At 30.0% G+C, this 21,883-nt stretch overlaps 2 protein-coding genes across 2 annotated transcripts; both read right to left on the bottom strand.

Annotated features, from left to right (window-relative positions):
• Positions 1 to 1,262: 1,262 nt before the first annotated feature.
• Positions 1,263 to 7,885, bottom strand: LOC108336674 (3-epi-6-deoxocathasterone 23-monooxygenase CYP90C1). The gene is made up of 9 exons (XM_017573166.2): positions 7,335 to 7,885; positions 3,970 to 4,291; positions 3,737 to 3,886; positions 3,279 to 3,560; positions 2,484 to 2,570; positions 2,277 to 2,355; positions 2,072 to 2,178; positions 1,839 to 1,966; positions 1,263 to 1,776 (listed from the first exon to the last, which is right to left on the bottom strand). The coding sequence occupies exons 1-9, from the start codon at positions 7,571 to 7,573 to the stop codon at positions 1,689 to 1,691; spliced, it is 1,482 nt and encodes a 493-aa protein (XP_017428655.1). The 5' UTR covers positions 7,574 to 7,885; the 3' UTR covers positions 1,263 to 1,688.
• A 4,752-nt stretch (positions 7,886 to 12,637) lies between these two features.
• Positions 12,638 to 16,136, bottom strand: LOC108334187 (aldehyde dehydrogenase family 3 member F1). Its single transcript, XM_017569893.2, has 10 exons — positions 15,883 to 16,136; positions 15,672 to 15,740; positions 15,295 to 15,391; positions 14,321 to 14,527; positions 14,033 to 14,157; positions 13,845 to 13,949; positions 13,592 to 13,764; positions 13,415 to 13,505; positions 13,176 to 13,325; positions 12,638 to 13,088 (listed from the first exon to the last, which is right to left on the bottom strand). The coding sequence occupies exons 1-10, from the start codon at positions 16,060 to 16,062 to the stop codon at positions 12,834 to 12,836; spliced, it is 1,452 nt and encodes a 483-aa protein (XP_017425382.2). The 5' UTR covers positions 16,063 to 16,136; the 3' UTR covers positions 12,638 to 12,833.
• Positions 16,137 to 21,883: the final 5,747 nt, after the last annotated feature.

Here is a 21,883-nt window from a genome sequence, read left to right on the forward strand (position 1 = left end):
GGCAAACTTCTTTGGATGAATTCCTCTGGACCGAGCTCCTTTGTCTACTACTCTAGGTCGAGCTCTTCTGAGCCGAGCTCCTCTAAACCAACCACTATAGGCCGACCGCCTTTGGTTGTTCATCCTTTGGTCGACTTGGACATATCACGTGACCAAATACTCTTGATCGACAATCTTGATCAAACAACCTTGTCGACCAGTTACAGAAGGTCATTAACAAGAATGGTGATCATAAATGAACCTTTTAATTGTTAATTAAGATATAATTGAACCATGATTAGACAAAAAGGTAAAAATTTATAACAACTACTTTATATAAAGGTCTAAGTATGATTTTGATGTACATACACCTAACATGCATCAGTGCATAATTGCTAATCGATCTATCATCTATTTCACTTTATTTTTGGTTTAATTTTTTTATTATAAATTTGAAATTGGTTGTCATTTATTTTTTAATACAATAGTTATAAATTTATTTCAGTATCACCTTTACTAAATACTCAGTCTATTCTAAATTCTTTTGTAATTAACCGCAAATAAATCAGGTAAAAGAGAGATGTCCTCAGCAATCATTGCAAGATACAACCCAATTAGGTGAAATGTAAGTATTATCTGTTTAGTCGTGCAACAATTAAAAAGAATACAATAGAGAAGAGTATTTCTATATTTTAGTAATTTATTTATTCATTTTTTTATGTGTGAGAAAGTATTATACAACAAATAAAATGATTATTTTCCAATGTAATTCGATAGTGTGTGTTCTTAGCCATTTCTCAATGCATGTGATAGATAATTTTGAGGTTTGAATAATCGAGGTCTAAAATAAAAATATTCTCTCAACACGTCTCTGTCAAAGTTTTGGAACTTGAAAAGAGACCGAAGTGAGATGGGGAATGCAAAACAGGAGCTTGGGTTGGCAGAACACTGGGCGTTGATTTGGAGGAAAGTCACGTGACAACCACATCGCATGATATTTGTGGTAGTTGTAGGAAACTTTTCGAGCGGAAATAGATAAGGAACGAACGGTGGGAACAGACAGTGAGCACAAATGAGACTGAGTTGCCTTAACAACTGTTTAATTTAATTACCATTTACAATTAATGTTATTAGGAATTAAGCATAAATGAAAATATCAGTTTATTGTAGCTAATGTAATTATAATTTGTCAAGTAACAGAAATAATAAAATGGAAAGCGTTGATTTTGGGAAGGATTTGAGAAAGGGAAATAAGAGTGAAGTAAAAGAGAGAGAGAGAGTAGTTGCATGAAAACATATGATTGTTAATTGTGGGATCGAGTAGCAGGTACAAGAGTTGTACAAATCCACTAATTGAGAGAAGAACAGTGGGTGGTGGAGCACGAGCCCATATCATGGCATGGGACCATGAGAACAACAAAACCCACATGGATATCCAAACCCACCACAAACGTTACAAAGGAATCAAACACAAAAATTTAATGGACAGAGACTCAAGATCAGAGTTAGCTTCAATAATTCCCACTTGCATTCAATTTCTCAATATTATTATAGGAGGGCCCAAAGCCACCTTTCTCTAAAAATAGATGGGACATTAGAGCTAACACAACGATACACACTCCCTTTTTTCCTATACTTTTTTTACTCTCTACACTCAAACAAATATCTACACCTATCTATATCATATCACTGTACAATCCAATTAGCTGTTAATTAATGCTTGTTACACTAATTGGGAGCTTCCTCTTCATCTTCACTGTTGGAAAGTAGATTATTTCATCCTTCTCCGCCACCCATCTGCATAGTACAAACCAAATCATAAACTGCCTTTTTCATTTTTCTAGACAAGTTGTTGTTACCTGTAAGTGGTAACAAGATGGTGAAGGAAGATAGATAGCTCTAGCCTTGAGAGTTCTATTCCAGGACACAGTCTCTGTCCACCACCAAATGGTGTAAACCAATTGTTATTAGCTCCTCCTCCGCTTTTCTGTACTCATAAATAACTCATTATCAGTTTACGCTTTCTTTATATATATAGCTACCATATATATCACACACTTTTTTATGCTTCATTGCTTCTTTCCTGACTTACCTCCCATCTCCAAGGATCAAACTTAAAAGGGTTTTCGTAATTCATCTCATCCATATGCACAGAAGTAAGAGATGCCACAACACACCAATCCTTAGGAATCAAATACCCTACACACGGTCAAAATACTCAAACTGCATCAAATTCTGTACAAATGCTTCGGGGCCAAATACCACAGATCATTGCCTCCTTTTCTTTACAAACTTACCTTTGATTTCAACGTCTTTCACTGCTTTTCTCCAAATCGCATTCACAATATTTGCCATTCTCAGAGTTTCGCTGATAACCTTGTGAGTGGTAAATGAAAGACAGAAAGAAAAAAAAAAATCTGTCACATGGTATTTTATACAAGATAATTTTATGATAATAGGTTGGAAATTGATTTTTCCTTCTATAGCTACCGTAAGAGGCTCACATTTTGTGTGAATGGCAGTTGAAGGTAGTCACTCCATACGTAATCCTCTGCACTATTCTTCCGCCTCTTCAATTCCATGTTCTCTTCCTGGTGTCAAACAATCAAATATAAATTTAGTTACTTCAACATGGATTTTGAATTATATTCTCAATAATAAAATAACCACACTAAGAGTAGAAAAAACTGTAACTTTTCTTTCGCCGAGTTTTCACCGAACAAAGATTAAGGAAGAATAAAGTGAGTGTGGTGATTAGGAAAACAAAAGGGTATGTGGTGGAAGCATTTAATTGGTGGTCCTAATTTCAGAGGCGTTGAATATGTAGCATAGCCAAAAACACAACAAACTTCCACATTCACATCCATGTTAGCCCCACTCCAAACTCGTATATGCTTCATAGTGCTCCAAAGGAAAATGACTTGTTAGAGTACTTCAAACACTTCTTTATCGTGGCCCGTACCGCACACGAGCACCAATCTGTAGGGTCCATCAAATTTTTTCTAGATTCCATTCATGTTCACCATACACATTCAATGCTTTCAAATATATTCCTAATTTTATATCCAAAAGTTACGAAGCACTTATGTAGAACAATAACATAAACCATAAAAATGAGAAAGTTAAAAAAACTCTTCTAGTTATTGTCTTTAAATCTTGAGTGAAATGTTATTAGCTAGTTGCTGTCGAATTTCCCGAAAAGGATCGTGTCGAATATTTTTGTTCCATCGTTATAATAATTTAAAGAACAAAAAAAGAAAGCGTTGATGATGTACAGTATAATGAGTGAGAAAATGTACCAGTAATTTGGATAGGGCAAGGGGAGAGTCACTGAGAAATTTGACAGCCATGGTCATAGCCGTGGGAAGAGTCTCCTCCCCAGGGATCATCATCTCAATTATGTTCTCACAGATATTTTCCAACATGTTAGAGATAGTGTTGCTATCACCAATATCCCTTAAGAGCACATCCACCACATCATTTGCTGCACCTCCTTTCTCTTCTGAATTCTTCTTCTTATGCATATTATTGTTCCTTTCCTCTATTACCCTCTTCACTATTTTCATCATTCTTTCCTTAGCCTGCACCATCCATCCATTAATTCATTAATTAATTCAACGACTACTACTAATATAATATCACAAATCAAAATTTCTCACAAACCCAATTTATACGTAATTTAAAGCACAAAGCTTTAAATTAGTGCCCCCTACAAAAAGTGAAATTTCAATGATTTTTGTCATGGGAGAGAAATAACCTTCAAGGATTTATGTAGTCTTGTTCCAGGAAACTTGAGGGGTAAGCAAATCAACCCTTTTATGAACTCTTCAAATTCTCTCTTCAAGAAGTCTAAATCTTCACCGGGACCAATGCTAAGCAGAACTTTAACCAGAATAGTGAATGTGATCTGATATATTAAGAGAATTGATTGGTAAGCAAAGATTTGTAGTTTTGTTTAGTAGAATTTGATGAAATTAAAATAAAGTGGACCTTTTTGACTTGATCTTGAACGTAAATTGGTTGGTGGGTCCAAGTTGCAAAGCATTGTTTAACAGAGTGTTGAATATCTGTAGTGATTCGAGCTTTGAATTGAGGGGATCGTAGGAAGCCTCCAAGGAGTGAATGAATTTTCCTATGCATGTTCCCGTTCATTTGGAGGATGGAGTAGTCTCCCATTAGTTCTCTCACAGATTTTGGATAAGCAGGGACGAATATGTTCCCCTGGTTCTGCAGAATCACCTTGTTCACTTCTGGGTCTGTGGACACAATCACACCAGTTCCCAAAATGCTTGTCTTAAATACACTACCATACCTGCACACAAATATTCACACCCAGATTCAAAATTTCACTCATCATCTTCCTCTCTTTCTCATTCCTACAAGATTTTCTTTGGTTTAATTCTCTATTTCTTCCCACAATATGAACAAAAGCTTTGTTTTTGGATCGTTCTTTTTAACTTTTATATATATCATCTTTCATTATTTTCAGATCTTACTAAATTTAGATGGTAGAAACTGTAAAAAGAATAAAATTTTTGTAACTGTAAAATTTTAAATGAGTGATTGAAAATCAGATAAACTAATTTATAATATATAAGTGAAGTGCAAACCTTGTATTATAAATCTATTTTGTGGAGACGAGTTAGGTTTAAAATTCATTTTCCAATATGAGTAATTAAATATTTATTTTATAAAGTATTACCTAAAGAATAAACATTTACTTTATAAAGTATTACCTAAAGAATAGGAGAAAAATTAAATTAAATTCTCTTCTTTTAACAGATAAAGAGTTAATTTACTAAAGGACTTGATCCTTAGATGTAGCTCATAGTTCTATCACGAAACATCAATCAGACTTGTATTCGTATTTTCGAACTTCGTTTTCAACCATAACAACAAATTTTCGCTCTCTGAAAAATGCATCAGAGAGCGTTTTGAGCTCTAAACTGTGGAGGTAGATAAACACTTTACAAATTACAATGGAAACGAAATCAACATCAAAAAATGTAACACCCTTTAATAGTTAATTGCTAAACATGCTATATATATATAGAAAACGATAGTAATTAACACAGCCTAAATTTTGTCCTACAAAATATTAACCCTGTATTAAAATTCGACTTAATAACGTTTTCCCTTTAATTTAAAATACACGCGATTTTACTCTCAACTTTCGTTTGAGTCAACTAAACTTTTATTTTTGAAATGTAGAAAAACCGCCCCCTCTATCAGTTTTCTTTGACCTAAACCACACATTTAACATCTTTTATAAAAAAAATGTTTGAGTTTATGATATATTTAGAATATAAAATAATTTAAAATTTTCAAAAAGCAAAACATGTAGGAAAAAAAATTATAGAAATCGAAGGAACTTTTAGAAAATGAAACAAGGATTGGATTTGGATGGTAAAAACTCTGCGTGAAATAATATCTATGTTTTGAATAATAGAAGAAAGTTTAAAGAAATTTAATAAAATTAATTTGTGAAGACTTTGAACAGAAAAAAAAATGATAAATCAGACTATTTAAGTGAAAGAAATTTGATAGAAGGAGATGTAGTATTTTATTTTTCTTCTGAGTAAAAGAAGTTAATTGACTCAAATAAAAGTGAGAAAGATAAACTAAAAGGGAAATTGAACCTGAACAATGTTTGTGGTTACTGGGTACAGAAGCAACTGCAACTACAGTTCTACAATCCACTAAAGTCCAAAGGTGAATCTAGAATAGCTCCAGTTATGGCAGAAGCAGGCTTTTCTGCTCTTCCTTCTTTGGATATGCTATTCTCTCTATAGAAGCTGCAAGCCTACAACGGTACAACCATAAATGGTTCATATCTATTAATTATATCACGAGGGCTTTAATGTTCTGAAACATATATGGACCTCCGTGATCTGTACTAGCATATATATCTTCACCTACGTTCATTCAATTCCATTTCAAGCCTTGTGTCATTTCGCCACGCTAGCTGCTTTCCCCATCTACAAACTGCCAAATACCCTTTTCCATCACTTCATTCAAAGGTAATATGTTCCTTCACTACTTCTTACTGCTAATTTACCCCCCTTGTTATTTTTCCTGTCATTAATTTCTAGTTCGTTACTTCAACCTTGCACAGAGTGAAACGCATAATGGTAAAACTGGCTTTTGTCTGTTACATGTGCATAAAGGCTCTCCTTCACTGTCTCCATGCCAGCAAAATAAAACCTTTGGGCTCAGAAAAATGTTAACTTTTACAAGAGTTTTATATAAACAAGTGTTTTATCAGACATTAACAAAAGAAAATACAGAATTACGCAATGATTTCAGTCTCACTAACAATTCAAAACAAAACTGGTTTCTTCCAACAAAGAAGATTAATAAGCCTATGTATATATCTCAACACTTACGATATTTATCACTTTAAACATTTCATTAATTGTTTTATCAAATCCTATTACCAACCTTTTTAGAACTCTTTTTTTTTCTTTATCTATCTAAATATCAACTAACAGTTAATTAGATGTATACTCACCATTACTTAACACGTTAGCCAGATTATCCATGCATATATTTATCTAAAAACAATGTCATTTATTTCTCCCAATCATGTAAAACTTGAAGTTTTTCCATGGAGGCTGCTGAACTTAGTGCAGGTATATATATAAATCATAAAAAAAGGTTATAGATACAGGCCTGTTGAACAGTTCCTTTCTGAACATTTGAAATCTAAAAGTTAAAAATCTTAAAACTCCAGAAAGAAAGAACTAAAATATTTGCTTGTTAATACAAGTTAAATATTTGCTTAAGATTAAAGGTCAGAGAAATGCTACTTTCTTTTTCTCCATTTGGTTGAACAGCGTACGTGTGGACCACGTACAAGGACAGAATTGCCACTAACACATGATCACCGATAAAAATATGCGAACATTGTAAAGGACCACACAGAGTTGTTAAAAGTTGGGCCTTCACAAAGAATAGACTAGAAAGTAAGGGGATATGTCCATGGGGACAGAGACTTTTAGTGGTTTTTATTTTTCTGCTATATATATATATATATATTTTATGAATATATATATATATATATATATATATACGTGTGTGTATGGATATATATACCTAATAAGGAATCAGAAACATACATATCTCTATTATAAATTGACCATTGATAGTTGTTGTCACTCGGGGAAATCACTTATGTGCATCAATGATGTAATGCTCCAACCATAAGTAAAGGAGCAAAGAGAAGGGAAAAAGAAAAATTGTGTTGGATGAGCATGCATGTCATCAGCCTCGTGGAGAATGAAATAAGAGAATGCAGAAAAAGAAAAGTAAGAAAAAAGCAGGAAAATTAAGTGAAAGGAATGGAAGAGTCTTACAGAGACTTGCGTTTTTCCATGAAGCTGACAGGGTTGGAGGTGTAGCCACAAGCAATGAACTCAAGGGTTTCTCCGAGTAAAGGCCAACCTTTGTTACCTCTTGGAACTTTCCCCTTCTTCTTCTTCTTCTTCTTCTGTTTCACCCTGTCACCGTTTTCCTTTTTGACACACAGAAACCAGTAGCACCACCATGTAAGGATGATACCCATCAGAGTCCACAGTCCAATAATCCATTCCATGTCACACAGAATCAAACAAACCCTTGTAGGAATAGGTTGTTGAGGGGTTGTGTGAATGAGTTTGAGTTCATGCAGAGGGGAAAGAGAGAGAGAGAAGGAGGTATTGAATGTTTGGAAAAAACTTCTTTTTGTCCTTCCTTATAAATGAGAGTGGGGTTACACATATTGAGAGGGAGATTCTGAAGATCTAGGGCTTCAAGCAATCATTTAATGTGATGGCCTTATTGGGTTCACCTAATCAACCGTGATCGTTTATTTTGTCTTCACTCAATTTAGATAGTTCTTAATCCCACTTCTTTCCCATCTCCTACTAACCCCACCCATGCCTTTGCCTTCTTCTACCTCCCTTCCAATTATTTCTCTCTCTCTCTCTCTCTCTCTTCCTTTAATCTATAAATAATTTATTTCTCACATCATTTATTACATTTCTCATTTCCCTCTTCTTCTATTCTTTAATGCACCTTTCTAATTCAAAAATCATCCTTCGTCTACATTACTAAATTAAAAAAACTTAATCAAATATTTTCATCCATGTTTTTATCAATTAAATTCATTTTAATAACTTCCACTCATTATAATTTTCACGATCCCGATGTCCAAGAATCATCACTCTCAAGTATAAATAAATCTTGGTACACTATATATATATATATATATATATATATATATATATATATATATATATATATATAACTCCTTGTAGACACCACAAGATAAAGTTTTATTTCACTTATACAAGTATAAACTGAAAGAGAAATAGATTAGAAAATAAGTAATTCATATTTATATATTTTATCATCATGAAACATAAACCTATATATCACAAAACGAACCGACATCTATACAGTAACTATAATTTTATGAAACATACAATATTTATAAAATAACTTATTTTAATAACTACATAATTAATATTTAAAAATTAGGGTTATATACTTTAATATCATTAATCTTATTTAATTGAAAAAGATTCTTGACCGCAGAAAGGCGCATAAACCTTACGCCCGCCCGAAGTGCTTTTTATTTTCTTATTTAATTATAGTGAAAGTGGTGTCATACTTATTAATTCAATAGCGCGTAGGTTGAGTTTTTCCTTCCGTATTTTAGTATATAAACATATATTATGAAAGTGAATTAGAACGTTAAAATCTATTTTAATTCAGATTTTCTCCTATCATACTATTATTGTTAGGTTATTGTCAAATTTTATTATGGATAAAAATAAAATAAAAGTATAAAATATATAATGTTTTGAATGAGTAAATGAAATATTTAAGGTGGTGGTGGGTCCTGTGATGTACTGTGCTGATTTGTATCCTGGTACTCTTTTGTAATAAAGCTGTTTGTTGTTTGGCCAAAAAAATATTAAGGTTAAGAGTGGAGGTTCTTCTTTTCCATCTCAGGATTAGGTACCCCGCCAAACTCAACAACTACTTAGAATATAATAACACGTGTCTAGTTAAAAATACAATTTTAATTTTTTTTAATTATGAATAATGCCCATATTTATAGTAATTTATCATTACCAATTATTGTGAATTAAGATACACTTTCAAGTCCCCTTCAATTTTTTATTTGTGAGATCTTCTTGGTGATATTCTACACAGAATTATTTTTATAATAAAATTAACACTGATGTATGAAAGCTATTATCAATAATACAACAAAAATATGTCTATACTGTTTGCGAGTGATTGATGTTTGTACACAGAAGGATGTGTCATTTGATGATAAGGATTTCAATCACAGAACCTGGAATAAGACATTACAATCATATCTAATGGGATTCATATACTTCAAATTCTTTCATAAATATATAGAATTTGTTGAGAAAGTCAACTTAACAAGGTATATGTTGATTTATTTAATTTTGTAAATACATGATATTTAACTATATTCTATTTTTAATATAAAAATATTTTAGTTATTTTATAAATTATTAAATTAAGACATACTTTATATGATCACATGAATTAAACTATTTATAAACTTTTACTCGTCTTCTATTTTTTTTTCTAATTTAAAAAATTCAGTTTTTTCTTTTCTGATTTCTTTTCATCTTCAATTCCTAATTTTGTTCAACTTCTAAATTTTTTGTAAACTTTTGAAAAAGAAAATTCAAGTTAAATTATTAAACAATGAATTTTATTATATTATTTACAGTTCATTTTATTATGTATATATATTTGTAAATTATTTGGGAACTTTATTGTTTATTTAAGAATTTATAGGAACAATTTTAAATTAAAAAATGTTGATATTGTAATGTACATTTCATTAAAAAAAATATCATCCATTTAAAAATATTTTGATGAAAGGAAAGAGTTCACGTTAAATTAAGTTAATCAAAACTAATATTCTGTAAAAAATCAAATTAATTTATTTTCTTTTATTTATAACTTATTTGGACAAAATTTAAAATATAAATTTAGTTTAGGATAAGCTAAAATTAGGGATCGAATAAATAAATTAAAATAAAATGCTAAATTCTTTTATTTTAAAATTTAATTAAAAATTAAAATTCAGAATATTAGATTAATAAAATAAAAAATATAAGTTATATAAAAGTAAAATTTGAATATGCATTTTTTTTTTCTCTAAGGTCTGAGGGTTGTTTGTTTCTCTCACTTACATATGTAGAAATAGTCCGTGGGAACAAGCGATGTATGAAATTGACTCGAATACAGGAATTTCTTTTTCCAATGGTTACACAGGAACTACCATGGATATTTTTGTTAAAAAAGTGAAAATCCCACGTGACATTCTTTATTAAAAATTTTGAAAAAAAAAAGAAAAAAATTATAGTTTTAAATTTCACTATGTTTTTTTAATTTTTTTCTTCTTTTTCTTCCATCAACTTCACTAAAAAATAATTTTTTATATCTATTTGTGGGCAACTAATTTATGACAAATTTTGTAATGAGATATTAAATTTTGTGAGGAATGAATAAGTAAATATTTGTGAAAACTTTGTGAGGAAAACATGTTATTTTTAAAGTTTTTATCATGAGATATATAAAATATAATTATTAATAACATTTATAATGACACTTAGGGTTATGAAAATAATTTGTTATATAAGCGTATCAAATTTTACTTCAAACAACTTAAAATATAGTGATATGCATCATTTAAACTCGAATATACTATGTTTTAATTTGTTATCATCTCTTATCACTCTTTCTTAGTATATGTTAGCATAAAATTCTTACACTATGCTTTCATTCAACGGTTGTTAGGGTTGTACAATTTAGTCTTCCTTCTCTCTTTTAATTTGGAGGTAAAAGATTTAAATTCATTTATCTCAATTGGACCTTTTTACCATGATAATTTTTTTTCGTTTTAATACCACTATAACACCATGGTATTTGTTTTTTCCATATTTAAAAAAGGATTGTCAAAACTACATTTAATTTAATATCGAATTAACAAAATTTAACTCACTGCATTTATCTCTTAAGGCAAAAGGCAATACTTAAGCTATAAACTGTTCAAGTGAGTTGAATTTTGTTTAAAGTGCTAGTTGCTTAAGCTAAACAAAAGTCATATTTAAGCAAGAATTATGATGTGAATAAACTTACTCATATTATTTTTGCTTCAAGTAAGAAAGTGTTCACACTTAAATAATAAAGTCTTGTCGTGACAATAATTATAGTGGATGAAAAGAAAATATATGTAATCATTGTTACAAAAATAACAACATTAAACAAAAAAATAAAGAAAAAATTCTCAAACGCAAAGTCGGTTACAAATTCTCTGTAGTATAAATATTTATTTTTTATGATCAAATACAAAGAAACAATGTTTAAATCAGAAAGGACTCATGATACTATATAAAAACATATAATAATTTAAATGTGTTTTCCTATTCATTGAAAATATATATAAATAGTCAAATTGTATGATTTAATTCTTTAATTTATACTTAACATAATTATTAGGAACTAATAGCCTAAGGAAATCAATTAACTATAGGAAAATGATTTCGAACCTAATCACACGGAATTAATTGGATTAATTACAGGAAAATAATTCGTATTCTATCATTATGTAAATCTCTTTGTTTTTTAATCTTTTCTTAACCTTCTTGATCTTGAATAACTGGATAGTAATTAGTATACGGCTTTTATTCAGTTTTTTTTTTTTTTATAAAAATGGTCATATATAAAATCATTTTATCCTGTTATGACGACTTAAAGATTATCTTTGAATTGAAGATTAGAAATTGTCAAAAAAAGTTTTTTAACAAATTATTTTGTGAATCTTTTAAAAGATCTAATTCAGATCCCATTATTTTTCAACAATTAAAATTTGATAATCTTATGAAGAAAATACATGCATTCATTACTACAATGGTTATATGCTCTCTTAGATTAGATGAAATAAGCGTCCAAGATCTGAGGTGGTCTTTCCTCCAAGACATGTATCCAAAGCCCGTTCACTACTGTAGTTAATTGTCTTCAACTCTTCATGAAACCCTTTAACGCCCAAAACGTTATCTCGTCCAACACCACACTTTAAGTTTCTGAATTCGTATTTTTGTTATTTTTTTCCCCAGAAACCACAGGTAAAAGTCATTATTCTAGGATGATTCTTGCTTAAAAGTTTCACTGCTTTTATGTTCTATCTCTTACTCAAATGAATCAACATTTGAATTTCAAGAGTTTGCTGGAAAGCAGAATAACCACGAACAGTATCGAATACGTTGAGTCAAATCGAAGTGTGGTACAAGTAGAGGAGCTGAGTAAAGCTTGCTCATAGCACAATGTTTATGTTACACTCTCCTTACCAGAAATAAACACGTAAGAAGCAATGATGTGTCTTGTCCCAAACAGATTTCTTGGAGCTCTCACTCCCATGCATTCAAGTATTTTCTACTTTGAATATATTAACATTTTAATTGATTAATACATGTTTTTAATCTATATTTAGAAAACAATTTTTTTATTCTTGAAAAAGTGACTTCATTTAGAAAAGTTTTACTTTGTTGAAAACACTCAACAAAAAGTTTTATGCATTGAGAAACACTTCTTACATTATACTAATACATCAATACTATCATAATTCATGGATTGATATAATCACGTTGAAGATGACTATTCCTTTCTTACATCTTATTTTGTAAAAAAGAAACTTATTTAAGAGAATTTGAGCGTTGGAAGTAGAAACATTGTATTACAAGCAAGAAAATAAGAGAGACACAGAGGTTCGCTTATTACAATGCGAAGTTGTGGTAGTAAGAACCTGAGGTTGTATAGATCTAGTTGTATTTTTTGAAGCCGAGTTTGAAGGCTAACATGTGCAGTAATAGTCCAAAGTAGTTGAGCCTGTAGGCGAGTTTGAGAAACTCTAGCTTGAACTGACTCCAAGGAGGGTACCTTGGCTCGATTTCAAGGAACAGGTTTCTATGCATTACTGCCTTTTCATGGCTGAAACTGTCAAAGGAGTACTTCCCATGGTACCTTCCAAAACCACTCTGTCCAACACCTCCAAATGGTAGCGTATCACATAAAAACTGCACAAACAAAGTATTAATTACCTGATTCCTTTGCATTATGATTTTCTTGATAAAAAGGAAAAGTAAGTTAGCAGAAAGCAGTACTTGAACCAAGGTGTCATTAAATATGACACTTCCTGAGGATGTTTCTGATATAATTTTTCTCTTGAAAGTTTCATCTTTGGTGAAAGCATAAATGGCAAGAGGTTTCGGTTTTGCATTGATAAATTCAATGCTTTCTTGAATTTTATTCAGCTGCACAGATGCCCAGTTCAAGAGTTGAATGAGACAACGACAAAATATATTCGGGAACTCAAAACATGAAATGGGATTGCCATGCTCACTGTGATTATAGGAAGCAATGGACCAAATATTTCTTCTGTCATTATCTGAGAATCTAGTGGAGGGTCTAGCAAGATTGTAGGCTCGATGAACCTAAAAAAGTTGTAAGAAACTGCTCAATTGAAAGAAAACTAATCAACAACTTCCACTCCTATTTCCCAGAAGCAGGTAGAACTTACAGGTTTTCTTCATCGATAAAACCACCGTGAACGATGGAGGCAGCAACAAGAGGTTCTTTGAGAAGATTGCGTATTCTCTGAAAGTGATGCTTGTTTACTATTCTGGAAATTACTTTTGACTCCACCGGGTTTTCACCATAAAATCTTTTGATTATCTTCTTTAATAGCTCTATCTAGAAGAAAACCAGCAGCTTTCTATCACAAGAAAAATAAAAATAAAGAAAAAGTAGCAGTTGGTGATTGTGATGAATACCAGAGAATATGATAAATGATCCTCAACAAGCAAATAGTCTATTCCTATGCAAGCTTGTCCACTGCAAGGTCCCCACTTTCCTCCTATAATTCTTTTGACTGCCAACTTGATTCCATAGTGTGCAGAGGAAAGCAAAACCAAATCAGATATTGAAATTGAATGAATGTGGCAAGCATGATAGCTCATACCTTAAATTCTGAAGGATTGGGAAGGGAATCAAGTATGGCAGGGCATTTTCCACCCAACTCTAGAGTAACAGGTGTTAAATTCTTTGCAGCAGCAGACATGACCATGCTTCCAACACTTGGACTTCCTGAAAATTTCATACACCAAGAAGAAACCAGTTTGTAGTTGTCTTTGTAGGATAACATTGTTATTTTGGTGTTGGATTGTTGAAAATTTCAGTACTGGATTTACAGCAAGCTTACTTTAGAGAGAAAATTTTCTAAATACTGGGTTGGTATGGAAAACAATACCAGTGAAGAAGATTTTGTCCCATTTTTGCTGCAGTAGTTGTTCACAAACATTTGATCCACCCTCAATCACCTTGATGGCATTAGAGTCCAAATACCGAGGAATGGTATTGGCAAGGAAAGAAGAGCAAGCTGGAGCTTGCTCTGAAGGTTTTATCAGTACAACATTTCCAGCAGATATTGCCCCAATTAATGGATCCAATGACAGCACTGCATAAATATATGTATATATTAACACTTATTTGTTAAGTTTAAAATACCATAGTATGATATGAAGCATAGTGTTACACAAAATTCTTACGAGTTAAAAACTTTCTTAATAGACAAAATATTATTTGTCGTTCTGTAATCTGTAATCAAAAGAAAACCATCATTTTTAGACCTTGAAAGTTTAAAATGTTCATACATTAGTTCTAAAAGAAATGAAAATTAAAAAAAAAAGTGTTTATGTTATTATTTTAATCTTTGAATTTAACTTCTTCTCATCACTTTAATTCTTATAAAATATTTCTATTGTCAGTGATATCACATTAGTATTTGAATTTAGAACGAAATTAGAAGATGTATAGTTGAAGAATAATTCTCTAGCAAATATACATGTTTTATATAAACAAATTTATATTTGATTTATAGATGTGAAATTCGACCATAATTTAGTTTCAGAAGAAAAAATTAATCTATAAATATAAAATGTGGGAGAATTGAGTCCAAACTAGACCATTTAATAAAAAATTGGTTTATGAAACTTTTAATTTAATGTAAAATTAAGAATTAAATATGGTTGTAGTTTTTATACTTTCATGTAAAATTAAAATTTATCTATTTTTCAAACTAATATATTTTAATTTTAAAACTTTATGAATAGTGTATGGGAACTGGTTCATAAATAACTCTGAAACTAAAGGTAAGGATTAAATATATTTGTTATATACATAGAGAGAGAAAATATGGGTTTGTCAGGAATTTGTAGGACTCACTGATTGGGAAGTTCCAAGAAGAAAATATGAGAACCACACCTAAGGGTTCTGAAAATACTTCTCCTTTAGCTGGAAAGAAGAGCAAAGGAATATCACTCTGCAACGATCAAAGAAAATGTTAATGGCTAATGTTCAATGAATAGATTATCAGATTAATAAAACATACTCAATCCCTTCAGAAATACAAAATATGAAGATCATATCATGTTTTTCATCATTATATTTACTTCTAGATCAGGTCTGCATAAAGATTTCAATACCTTAATGATGTCGTACAATTCTGATCATATGCAACTGTCAAACTAATCAACAGAAAGCGAAAAGTGCTCAAAGTGAAAGGGATAAATAATAAGAAAAAAAAGAATGGGATAATCTACCTTTTTAGGAGCCATCCATTTCTCAAGACAGCTCAAAGATTTGTTGACTGATTTTTCTACTCCTCCAACCTAATCAATCAATCAGTGAAGGACCCAGCAACATGTTCAAAGAGTAAAATTGAAAAAAAATAACAGAAAAATAGATCAAGTTGTAATTATTAAGATTCAGATGATTAAAATAACAGAAAAAAGATATGGTATTTAATTAAACCTCATCACGGTAAGCCTCAACAGGGTGCTTTCCAAGATCTAGATGAAGGGCTTTGAATATAGCATCTTCGTTTTCATGAATAAGGTCTAAGATACCTGTGAGCTGGTTTTTCCTCCATGTTACACTTCTGGTTTTTTCAGTCTTGAAGTATTCCCTCAACTCTCCTACTATCTCTTCCATTTCTCTAACGATTGAGTTTTCTTCAAGTACCACCGAAATTGTATTGAATTTATTGCTTTTTTGTTAATTTATTTTTCTCAACGCTATGGACACCAACTTTCATAGTCTATAGTTGGGTGACTTCATTAAATGCTACGTACTCTATGTTGTTGAGATACCTAACGAAGTTCTTTTTTTTTGGTAGTAATAAATCCACACTTTCAAACCGAGAGTTGATGGACGTTAGAGAAAAGTTTTGGTTTAGGAAAAAATTGATTATTGTTTGTACTAAGTTCATTTTCAACTTCAAAGTCGATAGATGTTGAATAAAGTTTTGGAAACAGAGGAATTCTTATTCTATAGTACAAGACAGCAAAAACATATAACATAGTATTTACCATTTCTTATCAGTTAAATATTTTAAAAATAAAAATAAAATTAAATAACAAAAGTAAACTTAATGAATAAAAAATGAAAATTAAAAAAAAATTGTTTAGAATTTTATTTTATAAATTTGTGTTTTTTATTTAGGGTTGTGAAATTAAATTTATTTTCAGAACGATTAGTTTTTTTAAAATTTGTAATTTTTTTTGTCAAAAACCAAAGAAACCAAGGAGAGACTCCTCAAAGGAATTCTTAAAGACGGCATATGTTTTTCCCACTTTCAACGAGCATCAACGTCTTCTCCCACACTGTATCATTCCACTATTTCTAAGAAGACTGATCTTGTTAAGCTCTGGCATGCTCGCATGGGTCACGATTCATTTAAAACCATCAAACGCATTCTGCATCACTGTAACATCTCTGCTAAAGTTGTTTCTATTTTTTGTGATTCTTGTGATGTCTCTAAAGTTCATCAGTGTTACCTTTTTTTTCCTCTCAAACACAGTTCAATTTGACTGTAAAATCAAAACCTTACAAATTGATAATGCTTACTTTAAGTCATTCGTTCTCGCTCAAAGATCTCGGCAGCCCCCACTATTTTCTTGGTATTCAGGCTCACTGGAATCCTTATGGCTCATTGCTTCTCAATCAAACCAAATATGTTCAACAACTTCTACAGAAAGCCAACATGGTCTCGTCACCCAAACTCACAGCAGATGGCACTATAACTTTTCAAGATCAAACTGACTGAGTCAAGAAGCATTGCTTACGTTTCCTGGCTTTTCGTGATAAACTTTCGCGTGTCTGCATTACAACCTCCCCCTAATTTTAAGGAGGGCGTGTTAGGGATACATATGTATCCATGGGCATCTGATATGCAGTCTGTTACGTCTGCATGATTTTGTTATTCATGTATATCTATATATATCTTTCTGTATCAAAGTCTTGAGTAATAATATTCTTTCTCATAGTATTTATTCACATTATTTATCTATAGCAAATCATTATAATTATAGAGATTTAAATTACTTAAATGAATTTTAAATATTTTCATTATTATATTAAATGTGTTAAAATTTTAAATATTTTCATTTAAATATCTTTCTAGTAAGAAGATATTAAAATATTGAAAATAATAATATAAAACAAGGGTTATGTTATATATTCATTAAAATTTTGTATTCTCTTGCAGTTAATTAGTTACTCAGTCACTTAGGTAAAGATTGTTAGGGAAGTAATTAAACATCAAATAAAGAGGAATTTTAAACAATTTATATTTTCATTAATTTTAAATTAATTCACTTAATAACTAACTATCCTATCCGCTCATCTTTCTTGTCTTCGAAAACATTGTCAATGCATTTAATTGATAACCTTAAACATCTTCAACAGCTAAATTAGGAGGTGACCACTAGAATGGTTTAACACTTTGAAACCATAAACATTTGGAAAAATAATGATTAAGATTTTTCATTGTCTTCATGACCATTAAATCAAGTGAAAACACTTGTATTAAATGTAACATGTTGACTAAAAGAGGTTATAAACAAATAAACATATAATATGAGGTTCTTATAGATATATATTTATTGTGGTAATAATATTTATTTTATAGTAAAAAATATTGATTGCGTAATGATCAATATTTCGGTCATTTATTAAATAACTGGGTAAGGTTAGAATTGATATGATATGTATATACATATAAAAGTGTGTATTAAAATAATAGAAATAAGTTATGATATTAAAGTATACGTTATTTAGTTATTGTATAGTTATTATATAATTTTATTTTTTATGTGATTTAAGTATTAGAGTGGTTTTGAGGTGTACTGTTTCAGATGTTGATAGAATGATACGTTTGAGTTAAAAGCTAAACAAACGCCCCGAGAAGTTAGAACTTTCTTATTAATCAGATTCCAAACATAGAAAAAATAAAATAACCATTATCATCACTCTTTCAGCAACTGTTTTGAGGTTCTTCTATTATAATCAAATTTACTAAAATGATAACATAAAAAAAAAATTGAATTGGAATAAATTATGTTAAGCCGATACGATTTTATTTCAACATGTTATCGACTTCTTTTTTAATGTATTTGAAGAATTATAATTAAAGTTTGGTAGTTGAGATTTTAATAAATTTACGTAGTCAGAATTCAAAAGATTTAAAATTACTTCATAATTGTATAAAATTTAAAAGATTTCCTTTTTTTTTTTAAAAAAAAAAACTTACAACAGTGAATATAAAAAAAATATATAAAAAAGCAAATACATATTTTCAATCTTTTAGTAGTAATCTTATTCTGTCTTTATTTTTTTTTCTAAGCAGTATTTCTTTATATATTTGAAACTATAATAATCCTCCATACAATATCATCTTCTCTATTCTATAATTTAAATAATAAGTTCAAAATTATGAAAGTATATTTTTCTCTCATGGTCATAGTAGTATCTTAAATTGGAAGCCAATGAATACATAGTAACTCAGAATGTCTCATTTTCTAGTATAGAACTTTATCATTTTTTTTCCCTTTTTTACAACATCATATTTTTACCTTATATATGTATTGAACAATGTTGAGTTCATCATCTACAGGTTCGATTGAATAGAATGTATTTAAAAAAAAATATGAAATACTGTGCTAACCTTTTCGTTCAGCGTCTTGCTTAACCACCAAATCCAGGAGAAGGGTCCAGCCAACCTCTCATCCTCCCTCCGGTGGCAACTTCAGCCTCGTGACAGAGCTATCAAATGCAATAAACTCGTCGGCAAAGCCATCACCAACCTTCTTAAACACACCGTGGTGCCCATTAACAAGTTCTCGAGGGTGTTGGAACACGCATAACCATCAATCCGGATCCATCTCTTCTTGATTACAAAATTTAGTTTGATTCTGCACCGGATTACAAAATTTGGTTTTTTCCGGGATGTACATTAGATTACAAAATCCGGTTTGATCATCCACCACATTACAAAATTCGGTTTGATTTTGCACTGGATTAAAATCCGGTTTAATCTGTACCAAATTACGAAATTCAATTTGATTTGGTATCAAATTACAAAATCTAGTTTGATCTGGATTGTGCACCGGATTACAAAATCTGGTTTCATCCTACACCAAATTACAAACTTTGATTTAATTATACATCAAATTACAAAATTCAGTTTGATCCAAGTTGTGCACTAAATTAAAAAATCCAGTTTAATTTGGACTGCAGAGGTGTAGAAAGAAACTGTCTCCCAAATAACATATTTCTATAATACACAAAAAGAGTATAGAGGATTACTCACTTCACCACCCCACTTTATTCCTGTACCATCACATTTTTTTTAAATTCTAAAACTATCTTTTATATTTTAAAATATTCTACATCACACCTCTTTTCTTCAACGGATGTCAACATTCATTGAAGAAAAAATTCGTGCCAGTTTCTTTTTTCTTTTTTTTAAATTTTTAGTTTTTTAATTTATTGTATTTTAAATTAATATATAAATATTATTTAAATTTTTTAAAATTATTACTTAATTATTTATAAATTAATTTTATTTTATTTAATAAAATAATTATTATTAATTTAATTTATGTATTATTATTTAAATAATAATTAAAATATTTTTTATAAATATATTAAAACAGATGTGTCACATGTTGAATTTTTTTTTTAGTTTTTAGTTTTTTAATTTTTTGTATTTTAAATTAATATATAAATGTTATTTAATTATTTTAAAATTATTATTTAATTATTTATAAATTAATTTTATTTTATTTAATAAAATAATTATTATTAATTTTAATTTATGTATTATTGTCTAAATAATAATTAAAAAATTTGTTATAAATCTACTAAACAGATGTGACGACATTCGTTGAATTAGTTTTTTTTTTAGTTTTTAGTTTTTTAATTTTTTATATTTTAAATTAATATATAAATATTATTTAATTTTTTTAAAATTGTTACTTAATTATTTATAAATTAATTTTATTTTATTTAATAAAATAATAATTATAAATTTAATTTATATATTATTATTTAATAATAAATAAAATACTTTTTAAAAATCTAATAAACGGATGTGTCACATCGTTAACGGATGTGGCCACATCCGTTGAAGTTTTTTTTAAAAAAAATAAAAATAATAAACTAAAATATAAAATATGTAAGCGGATGTCAACATCCGTTGAAGGTGAAATAGATGTTGACATCCATTTTATAGAAGAGCAAATTAGGTATAGGGTGGTGCAGGGAGCGGTTGGTGGTGGTGGAGGGAGCAACTCTCAAAAGTATATAGGCTTTAAGTCCATAAACTCCACAATTTAACAACATGCATATGGGAATTTCTTTCTCATTTCCCTTTTTCTTCCTTTACCTTCCTAAATTGTGATATTCCCGTACCTTTTATTAAAAAATTTAATTTCGCATCGTTACTGCGCTAAGAAATCACAACAACTCCATCTCCATCATTGTTTATGCTTCACCTCCATTTTCACCACCAATTCTTTCACCTCCAACAAACAACTTAACATCCACCTTCATTCGTCTTTATCACTTGACTCCATTTCTTTACTACATCAAGAGACTTCCCATCACCTTCATTTTCTCCATTTCTCTTCATCATTGTTCCTTATCTCTACTACAACTTCACAACACAAGAACAACAAGTCAGAAATTTAGAGACCAATATTCAATTTTACAAATTTTAGCTCGTTTTTGACCAATTTAGGGACTCTAACAAGTCATAAATAACTTATCAATACTCTCCAAAACTTCCATTTTTACACAGAACCTCTAAATCACAATCTCACCATCCAAAACCTCTACAATGCACCAAAATCCAATTCAAGACACCATCTATCACTTTCTTAACATTTCTAAATCAATTCTTTGCACATTATCACCCAATCAAGTTTCAATTAACCATAAAATAGTTCCTAAATCACCCCATTTTCATTTAGACCATTATTTCAAAAACTCACCTAGTGAAACCCTAGTTTTAGACCAAAATTTGACTAACAACCTAGCTTAACTTTCTCTTGCTCAACTTCTTAATCCAATATCATTACTCACTTAATAAGCACAACCACAAATCACAATCAAGATTCATTCCAACTAGATTCATCACAACAACAAGTAATCAATTAACTATTTGAAACCATTACAATCACAATATACACATTAGCATGCAAAATTATAGTTTAACCAAATTGAACATAATCTAACTAAACTCATGAATTTGAAATAACAATAAGAAAGATTACTAGCTCCCCTTACCTTAAAGAGAATTACATAACTTTAAGAACGCCTGACATTTGCTTCAAAAACAAGAAACTCTAGAAACACCTACAACCCATAGAATTGAAATCAAAGTGAGTTCTCAAGACCACTGATCAACAAGGAACAAGAAAAGAAAGGTGGATGACACACGTGTCACCCCTAAACTAGAGATTTTAGGAAC

Source organism: Vigna angularis, chromosome 1, assembly GCF_016808095.1.
Source record: "Vigna angularis cultivar LongXiaoDou No.4 chromosome 1, ASM1680809v1, whole genome shotgun sequence".
Taxonomy (NCBI): Eukaryota; Viridiplantae; Streptophyta; class Magnoliopsida; order Fabales; family Fabaceae; genus Vigna; species Vigna angularis.

Excerpts from the sequence above, each read along its gene's own strand:
- LOC108336674 (XM_017573166.2), bottom strand. The coding sequence starts at position 7,573 with ATGGAATGGATTATTGGACTGTGGACTCTGATGGGTATCATCCTTACA. Across the intron at positions 3,887-3,969 it reads TTCAAGATCAAGTCAAAAAG|ATCACATTCACTATTCTGGT; the intron begins GTCCACTTTATT and ends TTAATATATCAG. Across the intron at positions 1,967-2,071 it reads TTGATCCTTGGAGATGGGAG|AAAAGCGGAGGAGGAGCTAA; the intron begins GTAAGTCAGGAA and ends TTATGAGTACAG.
- LOC108334187 (XM_017569893.2), bottom strand. The coding sequence starts at position 16,062 with ATGGAAGAGATAGTAGGAGAGTTGAGGGAATACTTCAAGACTGAAAAA. Across the intron at positions 13,326-13,414 it reads CATTGCTTCCTATAATCACA|CTGAATAAAATTCAAGAAAG; the intron begins GTGAGCATGGCA and ends GCATCTGTGCAG. Across the intron at positions 13,089-13,175 it reads TTAATGACACCTTGGTTCAA|TTTTTATGTGATACGCTACC; the intron begins GTACTGCTTTCT and ends TTGTTTGTGCAG.